Source organism: Lepidochelys kempii, chromosome 17, assembly GCF_965140265.1.
Source record: "Lepidochelys kempii isolate rLepKem1 chromosome 17, rLepKem1.hap2, whole genome shotgun sequence".
Taxonomy (NCBI): Eukaryota; Metazoa; Chordata; order Testudines; family Cheloniidae; genus Lepidochelys; species Lepidochelys kempii.
Window position 1 is genome coordinate 20,267,458 of NC_133272.1, and position 25,339 is coordinate 20,292,796.

Below are 25,339 nucleotides of genomic sequence, written 5' to 3' on the forward strand. Positions count from 1 at the left end.
TCCCTGAAAATGGGCCCACCCTAGCCAAGAGATTATCTTCTGGCGACATTTCCATTCTCTCTCCCATGGGGCCAGTCTAATTGCTGAGCAGCAGCCTGCCCTGCAAGGAGCAGCTCACTAGGACATGAATTCAGAAGGACTGGAAGGAAGGTTCACGCCCTGGGACAAACACACTTCACTTTCACCAGAGATGTAGGCAGACAGGCAGCTGTGGACCCTGTGTCAAAGCTAGGAGCAAAGGTCAGAGATGCAAGAACTAGTACAGGGCAGGCAGAGAACATCCATGAAACATCTAACCAAAGAGGAATCAGCAGTTTGAACCAGGACCGCTATAAAGCGAGGCAGTTCTCAGCACTGCCAGACGGCTGGTTTTGGATGGGTGCTGGTTCTCTGCTTTACTTTATACTCTAACTGGGGAAGCACCCGGCCAAAGCAGATGGGATTTACACTCACTCATCCCACTCCGGCTCAGACACATTTTAACCCCGCGTGTCCTACTTAGTGTCAGGGTTTATAAGGTACACGTTTCACCTCCATACTCTGCAATGGCTTGTTTGCAAGTGCAATTCAAGATGTTAGCTTGGATTGAGACTGGTTATATTAGTGACCATGTCTCTCCTTATGTACTCGTCTCAGCAGCTCAGATCAGCTGGGGCATCGAGGCAAATGCTCCTTGAATTTGAACTCCAGGGAGCTGGAGGCAGGATATTCTCAGTAAGGGACCTTCTATCCTAACTTTGCTTTCCCCGTCTATCTGACCTTCAGAGTATGTAACAAGCCTTGGTGATCTTCTCTTGGGCCTTCCTTTGAGCGGAAGGTGGGCTGCATTTCCCGGCCAGGTGGGGAAGAGACCATGGTGATGGGTGCACTAGAAATGCTCGGTGTTCTCTTTACATTGGCTGACACATGCTTGTTGAAGGGATGACAAGCACCCAATAAATGCTGTGGTACTGTGTGTGCGGAAAGGGAATCTTCCTGCTCACAGGCCTTGTATCACTGCTATGGCTCAACGGCAGGGGAACAGGCCACACGATGTATACTGACACGGAAAGGGCCATTGAGATAGCTGGGAACAAGGAGGAAACGGGAAGAAAAAACAGCAGCAAGAGCAGGCAGGGGAGAAAGCTCATTCCCCTCACTGGCACCCACCACAGTCTTCCTGACCAGACGCTTCTTGCATGGAACCTATTAACCTGGCTGCCCCCTCTGTGGCCATGCTGTCCTGTAGAACTGTTCTTGAATCTCTGCCCATACAGTCGATCCTACTAGTCTGGCTGCCTCTCTGCTGACCATCTTCGTCCCAAGCTTCAGATTACATAGTGTTCCAGAGTCCAGACAGACATATCCGCATCACCCAAAATCTGAAGGTCAGTGACTGGGGGAGGAGGGGAACTTTAGGAGGCCGGGGCTGGGCAGGGCTGAGTGTGGCATTTCCAAAGGCACAGGGAGTCAGCTGAGATAGGAGGGGAGACCGCCAAAACCAATTTCCAGCTGCACTGGACCAATAAGGAAGCGGAATTGTTTGGACTGGCCAGAGAATCCACATCTAATTTAAGGAATACAAGTCGATCTGCTGCAAAAGCAGTACATGCTGGTCCACTGTGCCTCACGAAGTACACACTACCTATGTCTGAACATCTTCCAGGGGAGTGTAATACCAAAGTGCGTTTAAACAGGGCTTTATACAGTGGGAGGCCCAGGCAGCAGGTAAAGTCTCTGGCGGAATATCTCCGTCAGGAGGGAATGGCTCTGGCAGCTCCCCACAGCCGGAGCCTGAAAGGTAGTTACACATCGCAGTGGGGATGCAGCCTGCTTTTCATTGCAGTGTGTAGCTACGTGTACCCTACATGCCACCACCAGCGTAGACAAGGCCATGACTGCCGAAAGGGAGAGAGGATTCCAGTGCATTTTGGAAGCGATTTTTCCCTTCCTCTAGAAGGCCGCTCTTAAGAAATGAGGAATCTGCATGCTAGAATGAGAGCACTTTAATCAGAATGGGCCTTTACAATCTTGACAGTGACTCAGCGTTCCCATGACACACCGCTCAGCGTAAGCGATGGCAGACCACTCCACGTACCCTCTCTCGGACTAAGGCAGGTACAAATGTGAAAGAGACGAGAGCGGGGACTCCACTAACAGGGCACTTCTCTTTGTGAGGGCAGGTTTGTGAATAGCGATCTGTACGCTCTAGACATTCTACTACACGGCAAGTGGCAGCTCCTTCCAGCAAAGTGATTTCGCTACCCACTGTGCTTACCATAAGCTATTTCACCTGGTGATTTGTTCACTGACAATATTTGTTCACTTAAATAACTATTTTAAAAGACCTGAGTTTCCAGACAGTTTAAGTCTTGTGTGGATGCTGCGCTCCCTCCCAACTCAATTTGGAAATGCAGTCATTCGTCGACTCGCTGGGGACGGTTACATCTGCTGACTCGGCAGCCTGTCAGCTTAGGTGTACTTGACTAAGGCTTTACCAGCTATAAAAAGACACTTTAGCTTTACAGATCCAGGGGCTGTTTCAAAACATCACTGACATGTAAAAAGGGGCAGCTGCAGCTTCAGAGCTAGAAGAAAGAGGGGACCATATGCTCGCTTGCTCACCAGGGCAGGGCAGCCTGTAGAGAGCAGATTGTATTAAAAACAACACAGATGCATCAATCTATGATATTTTCAGTTGTATTTCATACAACCCATAGCCAGAACTCGTCAGCACATCATATTAAACATTCGCTCTCAGGACTGAAATATACATGTACATCGAGGCCTGTTTGGGTCTTTAAAATTGTTCCTTACAGATCTACCCCTGAGCAGGTGCCAGCAGCATAAATGACTTCAGGTGGCCACAGTCAAACTGCATTCTACTAACTAAGGGGTAGCATTTTCCCCACTCTATACACTCACCTAAGCCAGTTAGATTCTCAGTTGGGTTATTACGGGCTGTACTGTGGCTTTGCCCTGAGATGAACTCATTTTCGGGTGGATGAATGTGTCAGATGCGCATGTTACAGTTACTAGACATACAGGGTGCAGTTTTCAGAGCCACCCAGTGCTGGCCTAACTCTGCTTCTTCTGAAACCAATGGAGGTTTTACTATTGACTTCATGGGGAGAACTGCTGGGCCAACACAGAGCACTCTTGAAAGTCCCACACACATCAGCTATGAGCCTTCTCAAAAAAGTTCACCACCTCCAGCATTTAACCTAACGAAGTAATCTAGGACTCTAGGTAGAACATATGCACAGGTCTTGTCCTGACTGCATGCAGACGAGGTGAAGAAGAGAAATTTCACCAAGATGTGGGCTATGCTTTGACTCTCACTGTGCTGGTGACCTGCACCCATGGGTAATAAGTACAGGTAACTAACGATACCACAAACTGAAGAGGTTTTAATGACAAATCATTACCATTAATTTTTTCATTGTATTAGTGTTGATCTAGGAATGTTTTCTGTGGAAGTTTTAGAACAGTTGTTTGCCCCTCTTTATCTTCTAACCCTTCACATGCTGTTTAGCCAGTAAATGGAAGATTATTTAGTTAGCAAGGGGCCAACGGTAGCCCACAGATGACTAACCAGATAGATCAAGGCGGCTAGTTTAATCCTATTTAGTGGTTTGGAACTTACAACATGCAGCCAATGAAAGAGCCCCTGAGAGTGTCTGGATTTGTTTTAAATCCCACAGTACCAATGAAAATTGTGCCCTAGAGGGTCATGAGCAGCAGACTGGGAACCCCAGGTCAGTCACGCCCATGTCTAGAACTGGGAAACTGAGCCAGGTGCCCTTTCTAGAACATTGCCACTTTCCTACCAAGGGCATGTGGGTTTCTCACCTGTTCTTATTAAACTGAATCGCAAAGTCAGTCATGTGCTGCAAAGCCTTGTTGGTGAAGTTCATCTCCATGTAGATGTGTCCCTGCCTGTGAATGAATGTCCCAGAGATCTCCAGTCCTTTAGCCTTCACTGCTGGCAGCCAAACCTGAAATACAACAAGAAATCCTGCTCAGCACCAGCACAGCCCAGCTTGGAGTAACCCAGTGAACCCTACGGAGTTTTAAAACATTTCAAAGAAAGGTCCTGAGTCGTGCAATCCATTCATTCAGCAACTGTTACAGTGTCCACAAGCTCATAAATGCCGACCAAGTATGCTGCATGTGGAGCAAAGCAATCAGGCTCGCCAATGAGCAATACCAAACCTGCTGCTCCTATTCCATTGATAAAACTCTATTAATTTACAAAGCTCCTGTTGGAGCTCTGCAACATTCGATAACACCAACTTGCACAGAAATGGAAGGGGGCTGGTGTCCAGGACCAACTCATCTCTTGAAAAGGCAGATTCCTCCAGGGCATGTGTTGGGATAATCCTGAAGACTGAACCAAGGACAATCATGGTGCTGGTGCTCTAATATGTTCCTGAGTAGCAGCCGTGTTAGTCTGTATTCGCAAAAAGAAAAGGAGGACTTGTGGCACCTTAGAGACTAACCAATTTATTTGAGCATAAGCTTTCGTGAGCTACAGCTCACTTCATCGGATGCATTTAGTGGAAAATACAGTGGGGAGATTTATATACATAGAGAACATGAAACAATGGGTGTTACCATACACACTGTAATGAGAGTGATCACTTAAGGTGAGCTATTACCAGCAGAGAGTGAGAGTGATGGGTCATCCTTCAGGATAGGTTGTAGATCCTTGATGATGCGTTGGAGAGGTTTTAGTTGGGGGCTAAACAGATCTTGGGAGACTGGCCAGTCCTCGCTTACAGACAGCCCCCCAACCTGAAGCAAATACTCACCAGCAACCACACACCACACAGCAGAACCACTAACCCAGGAAACTATCCAGGAATGCATCCGATGAAGTGAGCTGTAGCTCACGAACGCTTATGCTCAAATAAATTTGTTAGTCTCCAAGGTGCCACAAGTCCTCCTTTTCTATCTGTTCCTGTAGAACCTTTGAGGGGGAATCATGACCATCAGCTAACACGGACTAATGAGGCTGTTGCACCAGCCAGAGTAACCATGATTGATGGCGTCACACCAGGCCTCATGTAGTGAAATTCCCAGATCTGGCTCAAGCTGTAAATCTATCAATATGTAGAGTGGCCTAGCAGGCAGTGCCAGGTAGCATCATGGCATGCAACGCTTCGCACACTGATGGAGACTTTGAGAGCATGGCATACTGGGGTGTTTTTGTTCATCCTGGTGACATGGCTGAAGAGCAGGCAATGCTGTTTTGAATACAACAAGCTTTTGAAGGAAGGCCAGATCGCTGTGTGATTATAACATTTTGCACAAAGTCAAACCACTTCATTATGCTCAGGATTTGGTCTGACAGCACATCTAGGCAGACGTGCTTTGGGGAGAATGCCGACTGGTTGAGCAGCGGATAGTGCTTTTAACTTGACACTTGGTGGGATGTCTGTATACAATCTTTTATTTGGCATAGTACCAGCAAGAAGCCAAATGCTGAAAGCTTGGCACAAGCTGCAGAGCAGTTTATGCACATGGGTTTTATATTATTGTAAACAGTAATTATTGGTTGGTTATTCACGGAGATTAACAAAGGCTTTAATGAGTGGTGGCTCCAAACAGGAAGAAGGTGAACACATTGGTGTCACAAGGAAAAACTCCATCCCTCAGTGACACCTAGGACATGGAAAAACTAAACGCCACATTCCAACGGCTGCTCTGAAATGGGATGCTTTCCCCAAAGATCTAGCTTCACATTGGCTATTCTAGCTTGGCCAAAGCCTTGTTAGCAGGACTAAGTTCTGCTGATACTGAAGAATCATCAAGAGTTGGATGAATAACAAAAACAGTTCAGTCAGTGCTTTCACCATCTCTCTCTTCTACAATCAGGTGCAAATCCAGGGCACCCACTAACATGGTGCTCACGCCAACCACGGATTTATTTTAATGCCTCATAAACAGGACTCCCCTCATACAAATGGATGTTCTGTTTATTGATCAGCACTAATGGGGTGAAATCTTGGAAGCCTGCTACAGGGTATCTAGCTAGTAGCTGCCCAATGGGGAAAGTGGCAAAGTCCAAATTATTGCAGCTCCCACAAATCCTTCCTGGCAATAGTAGGGAAATGCTGAAAACTGAAGTCTAGAGCCGGTTAGATTTGTCCTTCAACAATTGCTGTCACTCTGGGGGAAACAGAAGATCTAACTAATGGAACGTAACTCATGTATTCCATCCCATATCTCCAAAGAGCACGAAGGGGACAACTGAGCAGTCTCATTATCCCCATGCTGCCTAAGCTGTATCACTGATGAACAACGTACTGTACCAATGTTTCTCTTACGTACAGATTTCGGAGCCACGTATCCCCCAGGGGCCATGCCAATACCAGTAGAGAGTTCGAACAGGTCGTTGAGTCCACTGCTAACCACAGCTGGGGTGGGTGAAGGGGCAAAAGTTGCAGGCACAGATGATGGAATGAAGGTCTGTCCCACCTGCAAGAGTTAGGAAGAAAGGGTAGTGATGAACAGTGTAAACGTAGAATGCTGCTTATTAAATAAGGCATGAATTTGGGCAATATCCTGAATATTTTAAAGCACTTTACAGCTTCCCTGCTGAATTATCAAGAGTGCTAAATAATGCATTTGAATTCCAATGCTCTTGGAGACTAATCCCTGCAATCTTTGCTATCACCTTAGCCACTTTTAGCACATTTGTGCTGGAAATGTCCCACCTGTTGATCACTTTAGATAAGCTATTACCAGCAGGACAGTGGGGTGGGAGGAGGTATTGTTTCATGATTTCTGTGTGTATATAAAGTCTGCTGCAGTTTCCACGGTAAACATCTGATGAAGTGAGCTGTAGCTCACGAAAGCTCATGCTCAAATAAATTGGTTAGTCTCTAAGGTGCCACAAGTACTCCTTTTCTTTTTGCGAATACAGACTAACACGGCTGTTCCTCTGAAACTTAGCCACATGGTATCCTTGAAACCACCACTAGTAGTCCCCTCCTGTCTACGTAGGAAGAAAAAAAAACAAAAAAACAGACTTCTAGCCTCTAGAGGATACACTTTAGGGAACAAGTCTCCACATGCCTGGCAAAAGGAGACGATAATTTAAATCCTTTTCCTTTCTCCAAACTAATTGCCATGATTGCATTGAAATACTACCAAAGGACTTTGCACATCCAGAAATTATGGCAGAGCCATGATACAGCTGGGCGCAGAGGGTCATGTCATCCCAGCGGAGGAGGAGCTCTCTATTCTTAGTCCCATGATCAAAAACGGTTCACTCCTGTCCAGACTGGATATCCAGTCCCATTTGTTAGCCAGGAACGGAAAGCCTCTGCTACAGAAGTTCGGTTATTTCCCTGAAGGACTCAGTTATTAACAGCAGGAGACCAGGGCCATTCAATGAAGAAAACAGCTCTGCCTCCTTTTGCTCATTAGGGTCAGGAGAGGGGGACTCTCTCCAGAGATGGCAGCTCCAGTCCTGAAGAACTCACCTGGGGACCCAAACACTTTTGAAGGACCCGCTGCCATTCACTGTGGTGACAGCCGTCTGTTTTCACAAACACAGTGGTTTAGTAAAGCAGCAGTGTGTGGGGGAAAGATTATATCAGAATTATTATGTTAGAGGGAGCTTTTTTTTACTGGAAAAAATTGATGGCACTTACTGCCGGGCTTCCTCCAATGCCCCCGCCAAGGTCACTGCCAAGCTGAAAGAGAGAAAGGAGAGAGAGAAGAGAAAGGCAGAGTTCATTTAAGCTAGGTATTGGATGCCAAGAATAGAGTTTGCAGTTCACTCGACTGAATCGCTGCAAACATGTCTCATACACTCACCATGCACAGGCCAGATGAACACTCTGTGTTGTGAAAGCACATACAGTGGGGGTTTCTTATGCTAATAAAGCTGCTTAGAGAAGAAGCTGGTGAATAACCTAACGCCTTGTAATGTTTCAAATAAACATGTTTCAATCCATCTTCCCACTGGGACTGAGTCCACATCTTAAAAAAAAAAGGAGTACTTTGAAGGTTGATCAATTAAAAAGCCAATCCAATCTACGACCTATCATCCGTTTCACAAAGTCTGTGCAATTCTTTGTGTGTTTCATGCACGAGTGCTTTTCCATGAAACCTGTAAGGTCAGCTACCAGCAGTCCTGAGCAGCTCTACAAAAATCCAGTAGGGGTAACCACGACGGAAGATAAAACTGACAAGCTTCAGGGCTCTAGGGAGTAGTTTCTAGAGTGCAGAAAAAGCAAAGACTTCACAATTATTTAAACACATCTTGGCTGTATCCTTTTAATGTGCGACTAATTTTAGTATTCAGAAAGGGGGAAGGGATGTGGACTTCCAGTGCGACCACTGCTTGTGCAAGCTCAGCAGTACACGCTTTCCCTCCAAGGGTTCAGTTACCCCATATGGAAAACAGAAGAGCTCCTACTTGTATGCTGGGGCCTGCTCTACAGTGATAAGAGGCCTGACTTTAGAGAACAAAGTAATCCAGTATTTTAATAATGATCTCTTTGAAGCTACCAAGCTGCCATTTGGGGCAGCTAAAATTGTCCAACATGCGCCTCTTAGAACCACCTTATTCCAAATTCTTTCATTTCTGCTGTCCTTCCTCTCTGGATCTCCATGCCTTTGCAGTTTACCTTTAAGCCTTCCTTTGCTCTTTCAGCTTACCATGAAGTTCCCTTGAAAATGTGAAGATTGTTTGGCTGAAAGGTGTAAAGCCCATGATACAATTTACTTGTGCATTTGCACCTTTCTGGATTTTCAAGAGACTATTCAGTGCTGGGGTCACCAGATGTGACCAAAACCTGCGATCCCAGGGGGATATCTACATGAACACAGGTATAAGTAATACTACTGATATCGCAGTGCTGCCTGCACAGAGCATTTCTCAATTCCATCAACATTTATAAATAATAAGGCAATACTGATCCATACTGAATATCTACCAGAGAGCCTCATTCTGCAGGCTTATCTGAGCTCACAAGCTTTTGCTAACAGGGAAGTGCTATGTATCTCACCACACAGTTTTCCAGTCACACATAGGACACAAGACACACGCTCTGACGACAAAGACAGACCACCACCAAAAAGAACAAGAGCGTACATGGAAAAATGCAGTGACAATCGCATGGGGAAGGGCTGGCTTGCTGGGACAACGCAGAATGTCATATGGAAGGCTCTGCTGCTAAGTTTGGCCCAGAGGTATGTGGGGCTATTTGACAAACAGGATCATCAAAGGTCCACGTGTGCTTGATCCAGTGCTCATGGAAGAAGAGAATGAAAGGTGACAGAATGGCCCAGAGCAGGCCCTGGAGCTGTGCAAGCTCAGAATCGGCAGGGCTCACGTACATCCCGTCCCCACCATATGGCACTTGTTCTTGGCCATTACCGCCCCACTTTCTGGCAGCTCTCATGGCAAGTGTGTGTTTGTATTTTAAATTGGCCAACAGATGGCATATTAACCAATTGCTTTCTTCCGCAGTGGATACAAATACGTTGGCTTGGGAACAAGCTTGGAGGCCTTTTTCAAGGCAAAGGCAGGGCCCTATTGGATGACAGCACGGGCACCTGAAATCCTTTGGCTTTTACCAACCCCTTTGTTGCTCTGGGTTTCCCTCTTTCCATAGGGGCTGGAACTACGGGTGCTGCCCTACTCACTGGCTTGAAGTGGATTGCATCATATACACGGTTTAGTTTGGTTAAATGGTTCTCAGCACCCCCACTATACGAACTGTTCCAGACCCCCTGCCTCTCTCGGGTATATCCTTCCATCCCCTACAGTAGCCGCCTAGCCGTAATGCTGCCTACTGCTAAAGGGGCATTAAAGAACACTGCAAAATTGCACTAGCCTCCCTCCTGGCCAGAAAATCTAAGCGCACCCTTTGTCTCATGAAGCTTGCCCCAAAAATCACTCCAAAACCCAGGTCTGCAACACGGTAGCACAATCCTCCAGGCCCTTTTTCCTCTGAGCTCTAATTCCCCCACACCACAGCAGCTGCTTCTTCATACATAGATCTCGATGCTTAGCGTGAGGAGAGAGAGCTGCTGGCATTCAAAGCAGCATGGAGCTCCATTCTTTTTCAGCCTACAAGTGTGCAGGGTTCAAGTGATCATTTCTCCTGGTTTACATCAGAGACAACAGACGAGGTGAATGATGCTAGTGTGAAATAAGAGGAGCGGTGAAAGGCCTAAAACACCAGTACTGTGGCGTAACTGTGTGCGCCGATTAATACTGATTTCTTGAAAAAGGGGGTTTATTAATCTTCCGGCTGCCGAGTTTCTAACCATTCGAATGCGTCCGTCTGACACAGCAGGGGACTGCTATTCAAACAGCTCTCTCAGTCTGAGCCACATCGTAGAAGGAAAGACCTGAACACTTCTGTATTAGGACTGGCTTGCCACATAATTGCATGCAAATATTACACCTTCTCTCACTTTATATTCTTGCTTGCAGGTGTCAGCCGGCTCTGCACTCTACATCAAAAAGCAGTGAAGTCCAGGGGAAAAAAAAAACAACAGAGAACAAATGGAAGGAAAAGCTGCAAGACCCGGTCATAACAGACTCATTTCTAAATGTTATCGCAGAGGATAGGGGTTTCTGGGACCCTTGTCTGATGAAACAAAAAAAAAAGAAAAACACTCCCATCAGGCAGCAAAGATCTTATATAAAGTACTATGGAAATTATTGGGAATAATTCTGCATAACCGAGACAGATGTTTATCAGCTTTTTATCAGTTTCTTACTCAGCTCATCTTGGAAAGCCACAGGCTCGAAATTCAAGGTTGAAAGACAACAACCGATTCTTTGTAACGCTGGCAATCTTGCTGTGCGCCGCCGGTCTGCGAGTGCAGTGGGAAATCTCAGAGAGACTGGGCAAGGCACGGCTTGTAAATATCAGGAGCCCCCAACTGCAGTCTCGTCTTTGAAGGAACTCCAGATTTATGGTTCTCCATCAGAGTGGGCACCGAAGCCTTCCTAACACATCAAGGTGCAGTCCCTGAACTATGTGGTGGGAACATAATTCCTGGTAGAGGTCACCCATGCCAGACAGGTGAAAGGGAAGGAGCCAGATTAAAGGCAGTCCTCCTGCCAGTGGTGGTTCTGCATGGACTACAGAGGCCTGACAGAGGGGCGCAGGAGCACCTGTTTCTCATTGCTGAGGGCCAAGGAAATGCGAGGCAGGGTTTCCGGCCTAGAGAATTTCCTTTACCCCTCCTGAAACATTTTACTTGCTTTCATCCCCCCTTGAGTTGCTGCCTCCTGGAGATGTCTTTCGAGACAGAAGCAGCTTTGACCTAGGTCCCTCTGAAGCCTCTCAGTCACTCTCAAACCACCTAACGGTTCTCTGCACAGCCATGCAAGGGCCTCCGCCTCCGTTAGTTCATATGCACGGGACAAAACTCAGCTGACGCATAATCTGTGCCACCCCAGAGACCAGGAGGCCCTGGGACAGACAAAGGCTATTCCCCATTATGACCTAGAGCTGTAATTCCCCTGCTCACGTACACATACTTGCGCCTGAAACCTGGCATCGGCATGCATGGCACGGCTGAGAGATGCCTCTGCTGTTGCTACCGCGGCTACGCTGCAATGTGTGCACAAGCTGAGGGGTCACGCCACCACCTCGTTGTGTAGACACAGCCCGAGGCCTCTTCGACAGAGGCATCACTGTCTATATAGTATGCTGGAGAGGGAAACTGACACACCTGGTTTAAACTGTGACTGATTCCGAATAAATGCAACAAGCTCCCACTTGAGCCCAGTACACCCTATGCACAAGATCAGTCTCAATTGGACCACCTGTTGGCTTGATACGGCTTTCTCTGCCCCCACCTTTCCAGGATATCTATAAACGTCTCCTGTTTAGAGACCACCGTTCCAGCCTGCCTGCTCCCTCTGCCAGGGGCAGGGTGTGTGTGTGTTATTTTAATATGAACTGAAAAGATGGAGAAGGTGATAACAGTGATGTGTATGAGTAATGAAGAGAAAGGAGGCAGACCATGAGAACAGGAACCAATTACCCATTGAGTGTCCTCTCCAATCTGCAGTGACAGGCAGAATGAAGAAGGAAAGAAGCAGATATTAGTCAAGTGTAAAGCAATGCTGAACAAATTCCCTGGAGAACTGGCAGGATCTGTTAACCATCTCCATTCATTTTAACAGCAGGTGTCTAACTGGCAAGCCACCCTTAGCAGGAAGCACAATGCACCCCATGCTAGATGCGAGCAGACAATTAAAGACAACTCTGCTAGCAGAATGCTCAGATTAGAGTTGGATTAACACCACCCCTTACCCAGTGCAGCCTGACAGTCTATTATGGTAGGACTGGTAAACAATCACTGCCCTTAGCATTATGGGTGACCGTCTCTGTGGACCTGAGGCTTGACCACAAGCAACTGCAAATTGCTTGGACAGCTTTTAGGGTTAGCAACCTGGCACTGTCCTGAAGGTCACACTGCCAGAAACAGGAGCTCCTTTCCCATGACTAAAGTACTTCCTCCAGAGCAGCCATTTCGGAGAAGGAGAGTGGCAAGCAGGCAGGCAGAGAGTTACTGGACGTAGCAAGGACTGCCTTCAATTATATCTGCCTAGCCATGCATATGGTCCCACCACTGTAATATCCTAGAAGCCACTGCACCCAAAAGAGGAAGATGCCAGACCTCCAGAGAACAGCAACAGTAGCCCTGAACGTCAAGCAACTCCAACAGCCCTGCTTTATGTTAACTGGCTTGGATGACGCTGCAGACACTCTGCTCTTGAACGGCAACTTGTCCTGCAATTTTATTCCACTGGGAGCAGTTACACTGACTTGCACGGCAACTCCGGCACTGCCATATAACACTCCAGCACCTAGCTACACGTTAACGGTGCTCCGTGAGGACAGAACTCTCAGATGTCTGGGCAATATAGGTGGATTACAGGCTCCCACAGTCACGTCTGCAATGTTAGGTGAGGTATGCAAAGAATCTAGTCCAGGTGCAGAGTGAGAAGAGACGGAATTACTGACAAGAGCTGCAACACTCGTGGTCCAAAAACTGAATCGTCCTTGGCCGTACGATTGCTAGATCTGTCGATGCAGCTATGTAATTCATGGAGCCTTACTTAATTCGCGGGCTAACATGGCATGATTTTATTCATCTCACTATGTTGTCATGGTTCAGGGAGTTAGATGAAAATGCTACGTTACTAAGAACTTGCACTGTATGAATCTCCTGTGAATTGAGTAATGGTCTCAAGTTGCAGTGGGGGAGGTTTAGGTTGGATATTAGGAAAAACTTTTTCCATTAGAAGGGCGGTGAAGCACTGGAATGAGTTCCCTAGGGAGGTGGTTGAATCTCCTTCCTTAGAGGTTTTTAAGGTCAGGCTTGACAAAGCCCTGGTTGGGATGATTTAGTTGGGGATTGGTCCTGCTTTGAGCAGGGGGTTGGACTAGATGACCTCCTAAGGTCCCTTCCAATCCTGATATTCTATGATTCTACCTAACAGCAAGGAAAACAAAGCATTTTCTGAATAGCATCAATTGATTTGGTTGGCTAAACAGCCAAGAAGCAAGCTGTTGCCAGTCTGAGGATTGATTTGGGCTAATTTTACTTAAGGCATGGTTCTAGCTGCAAAGGGATTTGTGTGCGCGCCACATCGATAGACCTCCTTGAAGCTGTTAGACACACTTCAATTTGCAACCTCTTTTCTTTGGTTCACACATGGGCAGTTTCAATACGCAAGCTAATGGACTCTTGTTCCGTGTGCACTTTTCTGAACAACAGGATCTGGGGGCCTGCAGAAAGACAGAGCTCTCATCCTGCGTGAACAGTTACGTCAGTGCACAATCAGGGCAGCACACTGTTAATGGAGCTGTCACACGAACAACGCAAAATACCATTGATTTCAGTAGCACTTACTGTCATAATACTTGGTCCTTTAGGAGCGCCTCCATCAGAGGATCTCAAAACTATTTATTAGCTATTTATTTTGATTTAAATAGTAAAAGGAGGCGCCCATAAAAAGCTCAAGGTACTACAATGCTCAATTTAACATAACCCCAGCAGCATTCAACCATTAGGCAGGAATTCAGCCAGCCACCAGAGCTCCTTTCCACCACATCACTGATCCAAGAACATGCTCTTAACTCTCCTAAAACCCTATCAAATACGTGTCTTTTGCAGTGTGCCCAGCTCATCTAGGGCCATTTCTTTAACCTCTGAGGATAGGACAAGAAACAATGGGCTTAAATTGCTGCAAGGGAGGTTTAGGTTGGACATTAGGAAAAACTTCGCAATTGTCAGGGTGGTTAAGCACTGGAATAAATTGCCCCGGGAGGTTGTGGAATCTCCATCACCGGAGGTTTCTAAGGGCGGGTTAGACAAATACCTGTCAGGGATGGTCTAGATAATACTTAGTCCTGCCTTGAGTGCAGGGGACTGGACTAGATGACCTCTCGAGGTCCTTTCAGTCCTACAATTCTATGAACTAAGTCTTACAACAGCCTTGGGAAATTAACAATTATCACCCCCATTTTGTAGAACTGAGGCACAGGTAAGTTTAAATAACTTGCTCAAGGTCACCAAGCAAGTAAGTTGCAGAGCCAGGAACAGAACCGAGCACCCAAGGACTGACTCCTAGTCCAGGGTTTTAACCATCAGATGAGGTTCCTGCTCTAACAGAGCCAAAATACAGACAAAGCTAGAACCATTAAGGAAAGTAATTACAGCACGTGTGTAAAATAATAAAATGGTTTAACTCTTTAAAACAAAATTACTGACAAGGGGCTCATTCCCACTGGGGACTAATGGGCAGGCCTCTATCATTTAAAAAAGAACAACAACAAAGCTGGCTTTTTTGAAAGAACACAGTCATCTGAAACTAGCCAGCTGGGTATGCAGATAATGCCAGGCACCCCAAACATGCCAGGCGCCCCTCTATGTATGGGCAATACTAGATCTATATCTACATATTTATCTGTTATACTGTAACTCACTCTTTAGATAAAATAGAAGTTATTTGCTAAAGAAATTAACCTAGCAAATGGCTGGAAGTCTCACATGCCACAAGAGACAAGGCCTAGCAAAGCTGAGGGAGGAATTCAATGAAATGCACAGTATTAATTTTCTGTGTATCAAGTTTTAAACAATCTTGTCACCATTCAAATGCCTGGGAGAGAAATCAATCTGTTTAAAAAAAATTAAAAAAATTAAAATATAAAATGATAATTTGCTCATCAGGCTGTTTCTTCTCTGCATCAGTCTAGCTGGGTCTTTCATGTCTTGTTTCTCTGCACACTGAGCATATCCCTCTGAAGTGAGACACCCTCTCTATAGAAGGCCTGCATTTGTTGAGGGCTCTATTTCTGTAATGGGCGATGCTTGAGAGCAGCATTTTTACCTATCAGATTAATGCCCAGCACCTTGACTAAAGAAAAGACTTATTTAGCTGAAGGATTCTGCCAGTAGCCATTCAATTACCAGTGCATTCTCATTAATCACAGCCACGGAGATGGGTTTCACCATATACGAGTTTGGATATTTGTTGGGCCATTTCTCTCCGCAATGATCAAGAGGGGTTTGTAAATATGTACAGAGCAGTTAACTTACAGACAAGGAGCTCCTTGGGGCATTTAACCTCTGTCAGGCCACTATCTCCCCACACTGCGCTTCGGGCTGCAGGGTCATGCTAAAAACATGTGGCATAGACTGGATGTTTGTTGCATTCAAATAACCACCACTCCCATACCTTTCTCTGCACCAAGGAGTTTACTGGTGGTGAGGGGCAGGGCAATTTCTAGAGAGAGGAAGGAAAAACAGAGGGGAGGAGGAAGCAGATGAAAACGGGAGGGGGATTGGGGAGACTAATGATAGATTAGGGAGAGGAGTCTCACAAAAGGAGAGGTGCCCGTGTGTCACAGCTCAGGACCAAACACAGTGGCTTTTTCTCTAGGCAGCAAGGACTGAGTGGCACAGATGCAGCATGAGTTGAGGAAAGAAACGCTGTTCATGTCACTCCTTAGTATCCCTTCCTGCAGCACAGACTGACCCCACAAAGCCATATTCAAATGTCCTTGGCAATTGGGAGAATACAATGAAGGTCCCTGGAAGAACCCTAAAACAATGAAGAGGGAGACTCAAAGCAGGGAGAAAGACAGACTGCAATGTGAGGGTGAGGAAGAGAAACAAAATTCCAGGGGGACGTATGGATGGCAGAGGGAAGAAAAGTAACAACGGAGGAAGATGAGATAGGAGATTCATTTTGGATCCCAAACTCATTATGAAACAGTACGAGCGGCCAAAAGAACCTCCACTTTGCCCACTGCCCCCTCGCCATGTGATGATCCCTTGTTATGAGGCAGGGGATGGAAGTGTCTCCCTCCCGGAGACTCAATTCAACCGCAGTTTGGGTTGTTAAACTCGGACGTCCCACACACACGTCCCTGTACCTACGCACACGCAGCACGTGCTCGGTCTCTCACATCCAGAACAACACACAGACAGAAACAGGTTAGTTTAAGGAAAGAAGGGCAGAGAGGGAAGCCCGGGATATACAAGGATGAGAGTCACTTGTACATATCACAGAGAGGGAGAAAACACAACAGGGACATGTGCAGCGGCACATCACTAGTAAGTGATGGGGGAAGCTCCATCCGGAAGGTCGCTCTAGCACTGTGTCTGTTACTCATGCAGGCAACCATTTTATTTCCCTTGAAGTCTGAAGCAGGGGTGACCGCTCTGCCAAGATACAGCATTTTGTCAGAGGACACTGCATAGCCCCATGGATTTACTTTAGCAGAAGCAGAACATTAAACAAGTGACAAGACTCTAGGCTTCCTGCTCCAACATTTGTATTTCCAAATGGGTCCCTACATTAACATCTCCAACACCAACACGTATAGGAATCTTTTCCCAAAGTCTATTCTAATTAGGTCGTTATACTGCACCCATCACGATGGTATCTGAGCTCAAACAATAATAAAAAACTGGGTGCACTGCACGCACAGTACCAGAACTCTAGCTCTTATACAGTGCTTTCCATCAGTAGATCATTATCCCCATTTTACAGATAGGGAAACTAAGGCAGACAGAGGGAAAGTGACTTGCCTGAAGTCACTCAGCAGGCCAGTGTCAGGAATAGAACCCAGATCTCCCGAGTCCCAGTCCAGTACTCTGCCCACGAGGTCACACTGCAATACAGAGGTACCCACAGAGAGATTTAGGTCGCTCTTTGGAGCGGCCACGGATGGCACTGTTCCATGGAAGGTTTAGATGCAATTCAAGAAATTGTGATTCGGAGCGCCTGGTCATTCTTGCAACGTGTGGCAGTGGCTGTCGTTTGGCTCAGTGCATCGTACTCCACTGCCATGGTCGTACAGCACGGGCTCCTCAGAATTCCAGCCAGGGACTAGCCTGCCTCCTCCACTGGTGTGAAGTGCAGACACACAAATCTCTGCTGGAGACAAAGCGTTCAGGTGGACACATCTGACCTCTGCCAGCTATTAAAGGTCACCGGGTTTCCAGTTCATTAGCCAGGGAAATGCTAGGACTGGAGGTGTGTGTTTAATGACTCTTTTACTAAGATTACTAGAGCGAATGGAGTATTTGGCAAATAAAGATTTGCTGCATCAGGGTCCATTCAAGCGCATGACAAGCTTCCCACTTCTAACCCATCTCATGTTAGAAAGCTGATTAGACAGCGCTAAAGGCTAAGTGGGTTGCTGTTTGTTACTGCATGGCTGTCATAGGTTGAGGACTACCCCACCCAGCTCTTTCTCCATAATCATTCTCATTACAGCTTCTGCCCAGCCTCCCTCCGTGGAGTGGAGGCATTGTGTATTTATTCTTGCTCTGGAGCTTGACCCTTTTAGTATTTGAATACCACCTTGTGAGCTGCTCTGGCGAAGGGGAGGACTAGGTAGAGCAGTGGAGTGCTTCTCCTGGCCTAGCCACAATTCACTTGTCACCAATACTAAACCAAGACATCTCTGGAGAATACTCTGGATGATGTAAGGCTGGTATAGCTGTACACAGCAGGTCATAAAGATGGACCTTTTAACAGGATTCACTGAAACTGGAGGGCAACACAAAGATCCTTTTGAAGAGGAGCCAAGGTATTTTACAAAGCACTGGTCCTTGTAAAATAAAAGCAACTCCTTAGTCCCCCTTCCTAGTCAGACAGAGCATGAAACAGACCTACCAACATACAGCAGGATTCTACAGCATGTGACAACATCCCATTTACTAAGGGAAGAATCTGGCAGCAGACTGGCCTGGAAGTAAAAATGGCCAAGTGTTCCAGGCCTTTCTGATTTGCCGTTGGGCTCAGGGCTGCAAGCACCAAAGAGAGTGAATAACCAAGGTCTTGCCAACAGCACAGACCATGAATGGTTCCTCCAGGGGTTCGTTATTTCTTACCAGCTGAAAGTGAGTAGAGACAGTGCTTACCAAGCTGTCCAGCCCGCCTCCCAGGAGATCCACAGCACCCATCTGCATGGAGGATACTTGGGGTACATTCACTGGAGGGCCCAGGTCAAGGTTCAGAAGGTCACCCAGAAGGTCACCCTGCGATGGAATAACCTGAGGCTGCTCCAAGTTTGTAGTGGTTGTGGTTCCCACTGGGCTGTCTCCTGCATCAGTGCTGCAGGGGGAGAGAAGCGAAATGAATAAAGGAGAATGGTTAGTCATCTTTGTTACTGGCTTTGGAGCACCAGGGAGCAAACAAGGCAGAAACAGGTGACCCATCAACAGCAGCCAAACAGTTCTAAGTGAGGTGTTCCATACGGACAGCTGACAAACCTATTCTGTTAGGACCCCAATTGGAGGTAACACAACTGGAGCTTCGGTACGTGCTCTGAGAACCTTCCACTGGTCAGACAAGTCCCACAACTCAAGAGGAGGGAAATTTCAGAGGTAAAAATCAGACAGAAACCTCAGCTCCAGCACAGCTGTTATTGGGAGAAGCAGCCACAAACTCTTCCAAAATAGGAGCCACGAAGGAAACACAAATGAAAACATAATAAAGATTTTGATTCTGAGCGGGTTTTTTTGGGAGATTAGTATGATCCTGCCTGTACTGGGCCTATGAAGGAATGTACAACCTTGGGGAAAAATGCACAGGCTTGGCTAAGGAGGAAGCTTATTATTCTAGTGGGGATTACCAAGTAAGTTTCCTTAAAGGTCTTTCACTCTAGCTGCCCCAGGACCCAATGAGAAATTTACAAGAAAGATAATGCAGATCGCTTCAGCTGATGTTAAAACACAATAAAAATATCCTGCTCAGAACATCTGCCCACACTGGACTTTCTCCTTAAAAGCTTTTTGTTCATAACTTGGGCTTTTCCTACGAGACCCCAAGGAGTAAAGAATGACATGGTTATGAAGGACACGGGGCATGCTATAATGCTGCTGTTCTTTTATTGTCCTGGGACTACAGCAAGAGGGCTGTAATTAATTCAGGTGGCAGTTTTGGAAAATGTATTTGGGCTTTCCCAGGACACCAGCATAGCTCCAGGGTCCTGTGTCCTAGCCTAACCAGTCCCTTCTCTAGCCTCCTCTGCTTTTGCCACCCCCAGAGAAGAACAGCAGCAAGCACTTGTTGGAGCACATGTGACTGTCTACCGTTGCAGACACTAACCTCCCACCCAAGTCTCCCACCAGCAGCAGCGTAGAGAGGAGATGGGAACAACAGTGTGGACAAATCCCTGGAAGCTAGAGAGAGCGCGATGCTCCACCTGAGTTGTGCACAACTCCTTCTTCTGAGCTGCTCCTCTGGCCCACAGTATTCCTTCCACAAGGCCCTACAGGTAACAACTTTGGTACGTATGCAGATTGGTGGAGCCTGACCAGAAATAGCTGACCAGCCGTGAGCTGCTTGCAATGTGGCTGGGTGCTGACCATCAGCTGAGAGCTGGGACACAGATAAAAGCCAGCACAGTGCTTTGTTTAAGTGAAAATAGACTCCCTAATACATGCAATACCCTTCACGCTGCTGACCACAACTATTACTAATTTCTCATAGGATTATGCCCACAGGTCTCATAAGACTTAGCCAGCTATTTCTGCCCACCGATCAAGACAATCAGGTCACGATAACCCTCATAACATGACATTCAACACAGATCTCTGCACAGCTCATTCCATTCCTCCTCAATTTCACTACGCAGGTTGAGAGGGAAAAAACCTCATTAACTTAAGCTGGTAGCAAACAGCATTGCTAAGGGGTTCTGCTTCCAAAAGGCATTATTCACAGCATAAATGAAACCAAGATCCCACCCAAGCTACTGGGTGAAAAGCTAAGCCACTATCTTCCACTAGGCAACCTTAGCTTGCCATATGCAAACAAACAGACTTCCCAGTGTTTTCAGCATTAGGAAAACGCGAGTCAGTTTTCTAGCATTCAGTAAGAGGACACCCTGTGTGCATGAATTCACTCTCCCCACAGCAGTGCCCCCGACAGGCTGCTTATTATGAAGACATGATTGAAGGTGGCAATTTGGCTCACAGCAGCACTGCTGCACAGGAGGCCTTTGCATGAGCTTGATCAATCTGTCCTTCGTCTGGGAGTAAGCGAGATCGTTACAGTAATGGACTCTCTGTTAGGCTGACCTCAAGCAGAGGAAACACGGTTTGCCACGGAACCCCAGCACTCACTTTTAATTTATGAAGGATGCCAGAGCCTGGTATCAGAATTTAAACATCTTAAAATTTTCATTCCCCTATCCCCCCTTTTCCCTACTGCTGCTGCTGAAGCCAGAGCTGTTTTCGGCCCAGGCAACAGGTAATTAAGTAGCAAACAAGACCAGAGCAATGCAGAGATATAAAACATAGCTACGCTGAAAGAGCAGAGTGGGTGGGCTGGCTGAGTAGCAGCTGCCGGTGTCAAGTCAGATAAGCAGCATGCACTGGGAGCTGATAAAGCTAGAGCTCTCAGTGAGAAATGAATTCCTTGAATTGGTTAGACAAGAGATGTTGGCGTCTGCAATGATTTGAAGAGCACTGCACAAGAGAGCTGGTCACACTGTGGATCCGAGCTGCTTATGGGACAAACACCTCTACGATTCTGGAGAGCCTGTGGGTAGGAAGAGTGCCTGAGCAGTGCAGCCATAAAACTTTCCCTGCCTCCGTGCACACGAGTACTACACTGTACATCAAAACACAGGTCTCCTAAGGGCTTGTTACTGCAGGCCCTGGGGCAGTACTGCCAGGCGATGTTTCATAACCAGGGAAAAGGCAATTCAACATCCCAAAGTCAGTCAAGTTACAGAAACTCCTTTAGCTGTTAAGAGTAGCAGTATGTATAGAAGAACGGTGCTAGAAAACAGCAAAGGAACAATTGCCTATATGGACTGGTCAGTAAGATGGCAAAAAAGTACAGCGCTCCAGATGTCACTTCCCAGGGTTTCTGGTACACTGCCTCGAAAGGTGAGCTTTGATCTCATACCGCCTGCTGCAAGCAGAGCTGCAACTGGAATGAATACATTTAGCAAGCCGGAGTGCTCACCTGAGAAAGCAGCCATGGTAACAAAGTGAGCAGCAGTACAGCAAGAATCCCTGAGGATTGGTAACACTTACTACTGGATTCCAGAGCACCAGCCCATTTCTCAGGCTGCGATCCCAGAGGGGCTTTTTTTGGTTTGCTCTTTAACTGTAGAGAAATGGTGTGATATCCAGGGAACGACCCAACCCATTTTGATTGTCACAGGGTAGTTCAGGCTTTCCACCATAGTTCAGACATCAACCTGACCTCATGTTAGCCCAGGCCAAACTTCAGTGATTGTGGCCAACAGGTTTTGCCATGCTCCCTGCTTTCAAAGATTCCTAGCATCAGAGAGAGATCTTGGCTTTTTCTTCCCCACTTTGCATTCCCCACAGCAGGAAAAGCCAATAGTGTAATTGGCAGTGCAAGAAGGGAGACACTTTCCACATAACAAAGGCCTCTAAGTCCTGCTTTCCCCCCAAACCTTTTGTACCATCACAGAAACGTACACCTCCCACTGGCTGTGTGCGGTTTGGCTGGTGTGTTTCTCATCCTGCCAGACCTGCACCACTCTATTTTCCCAGCTCCTATATCAGATTACCCTCCCCCCCGTGTGCTCTCAAAGAACAGTGTGAACTTCTCTTTCCCCTTGCCCAATACTGAACAGATTCATCTCTAGGATGCTTCCCATCTCCTTTGATCTAGAAGCTCAGAGGCTACAACGAGGGTGAGATCCTATCATGGGACAGGCTCTGAGAAGGCTCGATGAATGATGTGCAGACATCTCTGCAACTGGAAAAAAAAAAAATCTAGCTTTTGTAGCAGGCCCTTGCATCTTTTAAGTGGGCTTATTAGGAGGAAAGAAAACAGCAGCCCTCTGACACCCTCCATGCTTGCTCCCGGCTTACCTTCCATGGTGAATTGGCAAGTGCTTGCGGTGGATCCCATGGCTGCCCTCAACAAAAGCATTGGGTGGTTTGTGGTACACAGAAGCCAGTGACCCGATGTGGCAGATCAGCTCATCCAGCAGAGTTGGCTCGATCAGGTCAGTCTCCTCGGAAATCAGAGGTTTTTCCGATAAGACCACTTCTTTGGCAGTCACAGGATCCGTGGAGAGAAGGCGCCAGTAGATATAGCCGCGATCCCGCAGGTCTGGATTGTCCGAATCCTGAGACAAAGCACTGCATTACTCAAGGGGTTGAACAGGCTTGACCACTGCAACGATATCCTGCTTCTGCAGTAACCCTGCTTTCTTGCATTGAAACTACCCACTGGAAAAGCAGCCTAAAGATGCTATCAACAGATTGCTATTCTGTGGCAATCACATCATCCTTAGTAATAAAAATTGCAGGGTCTGACCCCTTGCGCTCATTTCCAAACACAGCTAACCTACATGGTCAGAGAGGAAAACTGGAGAACTTACATCTAGTGGAATTTAAAAGGGATCAAGTCCTCAAGGTTACTAAGCACAGAAGTTGACGCCATGCTTTAGAACTATCACAATTTAATTTCAAATGTGATCTTCAAAACGTCCTGAAGGACACATAGTGAAGACAGAAGGACAGGGGAAGGGGATCAGATTGACTCCTTTAGCCACATACTGATAGAATATGCATGATATGCGTATCATGAAAGACAATGATCAAGGATTACTGGAAATACGTCTTACCCAAGGACATTGGTGGAACAAGACACAACACTGCAGGATGGGGCTGATTTGTCTTTAATCATTTACTTTTATCTAGAGTATTTTTATGCCAGAAAGGTCTCATTTATTCCTCCATTTAGTTAATACAATATATATGAGAAGATACAAACTGAACAGATCGTGAGGGCTTTCTTCCATTTTCCAGGCCCCTAGCTGTCAACGTTTTTGTTTTATTGGAGATAACTCTTCCCTAGCATGAAATCTACATTCCTTTTTTTCTTTCTTTCTTTTTTTTTTAAATAAAAGCGTGAAAGAATTTAAAGAATTAAAAAAACAAGGCAAACAAATGCTGTCCACTGATCACCCAGGCTGGAGTTTAGCAGCATAACGTGGATAAGTGCCTGTGAGTTTTCACCGTAGAGCTTTGGCAATATGTCTAACACTCTGTGTGTCCTTATTCACCCACCCAATCAGCCTCCTCCTTTTCAAGTTCTGTGATCCCAGACCTCTGACTTGCAATAATCCCCCTCCATCCCTCACCCCGGCTCAGGACTTTCTCCAGCATGCAATGGACAAGTGTCCATTTGTAATGAGATTGAGCTGGCTAAACTCATTTCACTTGCAATGATCTAGAAATGATCTCAGGTCTTTAGAGGTCAATTACTAATGCCCTTCTCACTTTGGCACCTCGCCTGGTGAGCTGCTCATCTCAATGGTGGACTTTTTTTTTAAAACCCTCTTGATCCCAACAAGGGATATTGATTCATCCTATATATAGTCACCTGCTCAAGGTCAGACAGGGCCTTTATGAGGGCAGATGAAGGAGGGAGGTTGAGGGGAAGATCACTTGCTCCAAACTGCCTTTAAATACATTCAGACTCAAGTCAGAATGCTTCTTCTGTAGCAGCTTTCCCATAGCCAACAGAACCATGGGACTTGAACCAGAACTGCGGGGGGACTCAGATTTTCCCCTCCTCTTTCCTACCCTGCCCATGAGAGACATGCAAAGACCAACAATATCTTCTAACCCGAGAAGAGAAACGTGCCCATTCTTTCACGCTAAAGTGAAAAACAGGGATCTCTACCTATGAATCAGAGCTCAGACCACCACCACACTAAAGGGCCTATTGCTAGCAATGCCTTGTTATTCATTTGAAAATACAATAAACCAGACTGAATCAAGGTTTGTGAAAAATAAAGTAGCCTATTATGATCCTAGGGTGCCTTTAAGTGTTGTGTGACTCAGCAGAGTAGGTTTTGGGATCTGGGATATTAGCCCATCATTAAAACCTCCACCACAATTAGCACATCTGTGGGCAGCCTGGGACTAAAAGAAATCCTCATGCTTGTGGGTTCAGAACTTTGCTTAGTTTCTGCTGCAGCATCCATTAGTTAGGAAGGGTTTGCCACCAGTCCTATCTCTCCCTGCTCTTCCACCCAGTGCATGATTTTAGTCACAAGCCATTTTCCTGGAGGAGGAAATTCTTTGGATTCTTACAGAACTCTCCCATCCTGTGTCTTACTTCCTAGTGAAGAGAAAACACCAAGGCAGAAATGAGGGCTGAGAAAGAATTGGGTAGCAGCTGAATGAGCGCAAAAGAACTGACGCAGAGTGCTTTGCAAACTGGTATATTGTAGATCAAAGCCCTCTTCCCTGAATGGGGAGAAATTAGGTGTGCATGAAGACATCCTTGAATCTTGCCTCTTGGTGGCAAAGACTGCCCTGGCACTGCCAAACTGCCTGCAACCGCAGTGCACGGACAGCATGGCTTACCAACACCTTGGCTCACTGAATAGCTTGGCTTACCTGCGTGGCCAGGCTCAGGACCTGCTGAACCAGCTCCTGTGTTTCTGAGGGCTTCTTTAAGAACAACTTCACTATAGCAGTCAGCAGGGTGAGCTGCACCTAAGATAAAGCAGGGACACAGCAAAGAGATTAAATGAGCTACACCACATCAGCGCTGCCTCAGGTACACGAGGCTCGCTTCAGCATGGGGGCTAGTGCAGAGCTACTGGAGTCTCTTGTCGCATATCAAGATTGGGGATGCTCGTTATAGTGTTTTAATGCCATGGCCGGCAACAAGCAGCTGCTAATTGTAAAACAAAAGACATGCTTCCCATGAAGCATGTTAGTGTCTTACCCAATGGGTTAGCAGCTCAAATTGGTTTTAGCAGCTTGTCCTTTGTAAGTCTATGTCACAAACAATGTATTCGTTTCACCAGCCATGCAAAACATGCTGTCAGGG

At 46.5% G+C, this 25,339-nt stretch overlaps 1 protein-coding gene across 8 annotated transcripts in view; it reads right to left on the bottom strand.

Annotated features, from left to right (window-relative positions):
• The window catches only part of AP2B1 (adaptor related protein complex 2 subunit beta 1), a 98,891-nt gene that overhangs the window by 30,916 nt on the left and 42,636 nt on the right, over positions 1–25,339 (bottom strand). For 6 of the 8 annotated variants that reach the window (XM_073315532.1, XM_073315536.1, XM_073315534.1 and 3 more), the window contains 7 exons: positions 24,901–24,999; positions 22,354–22,613; positions 18,415–18,607; positions 12,010–12,030; positions 7,644–7,685; positions 6,316–6,462; positions 3,832–3,977 (listed from right to left, as the gene is read on the bottom strand). In XM_073315532.1, coding sequence (XP_073171633.1) covers positions 3,832–3,977; positions 6,316–6,462; positions 7,644–7,685; positions 12,010–12,030; positions 18,415–18,607; positions 22,354–22,613; positions 24,901–24,999 — 908 coding nt within the window. The remainder of the gene's footprint in view (positions 1–3,831; positions 3,978–6,315; positions 6,463–7,643; positions 7,686–12,009; positions 12,031–18,414; positions 18,608–22,353; positions 22,614–24,900; positions 25,000–25,339) is intronic. The other 2 variants (XM_073315537.1, XM_073315538.1) reach the window with 2 other exon arrangements.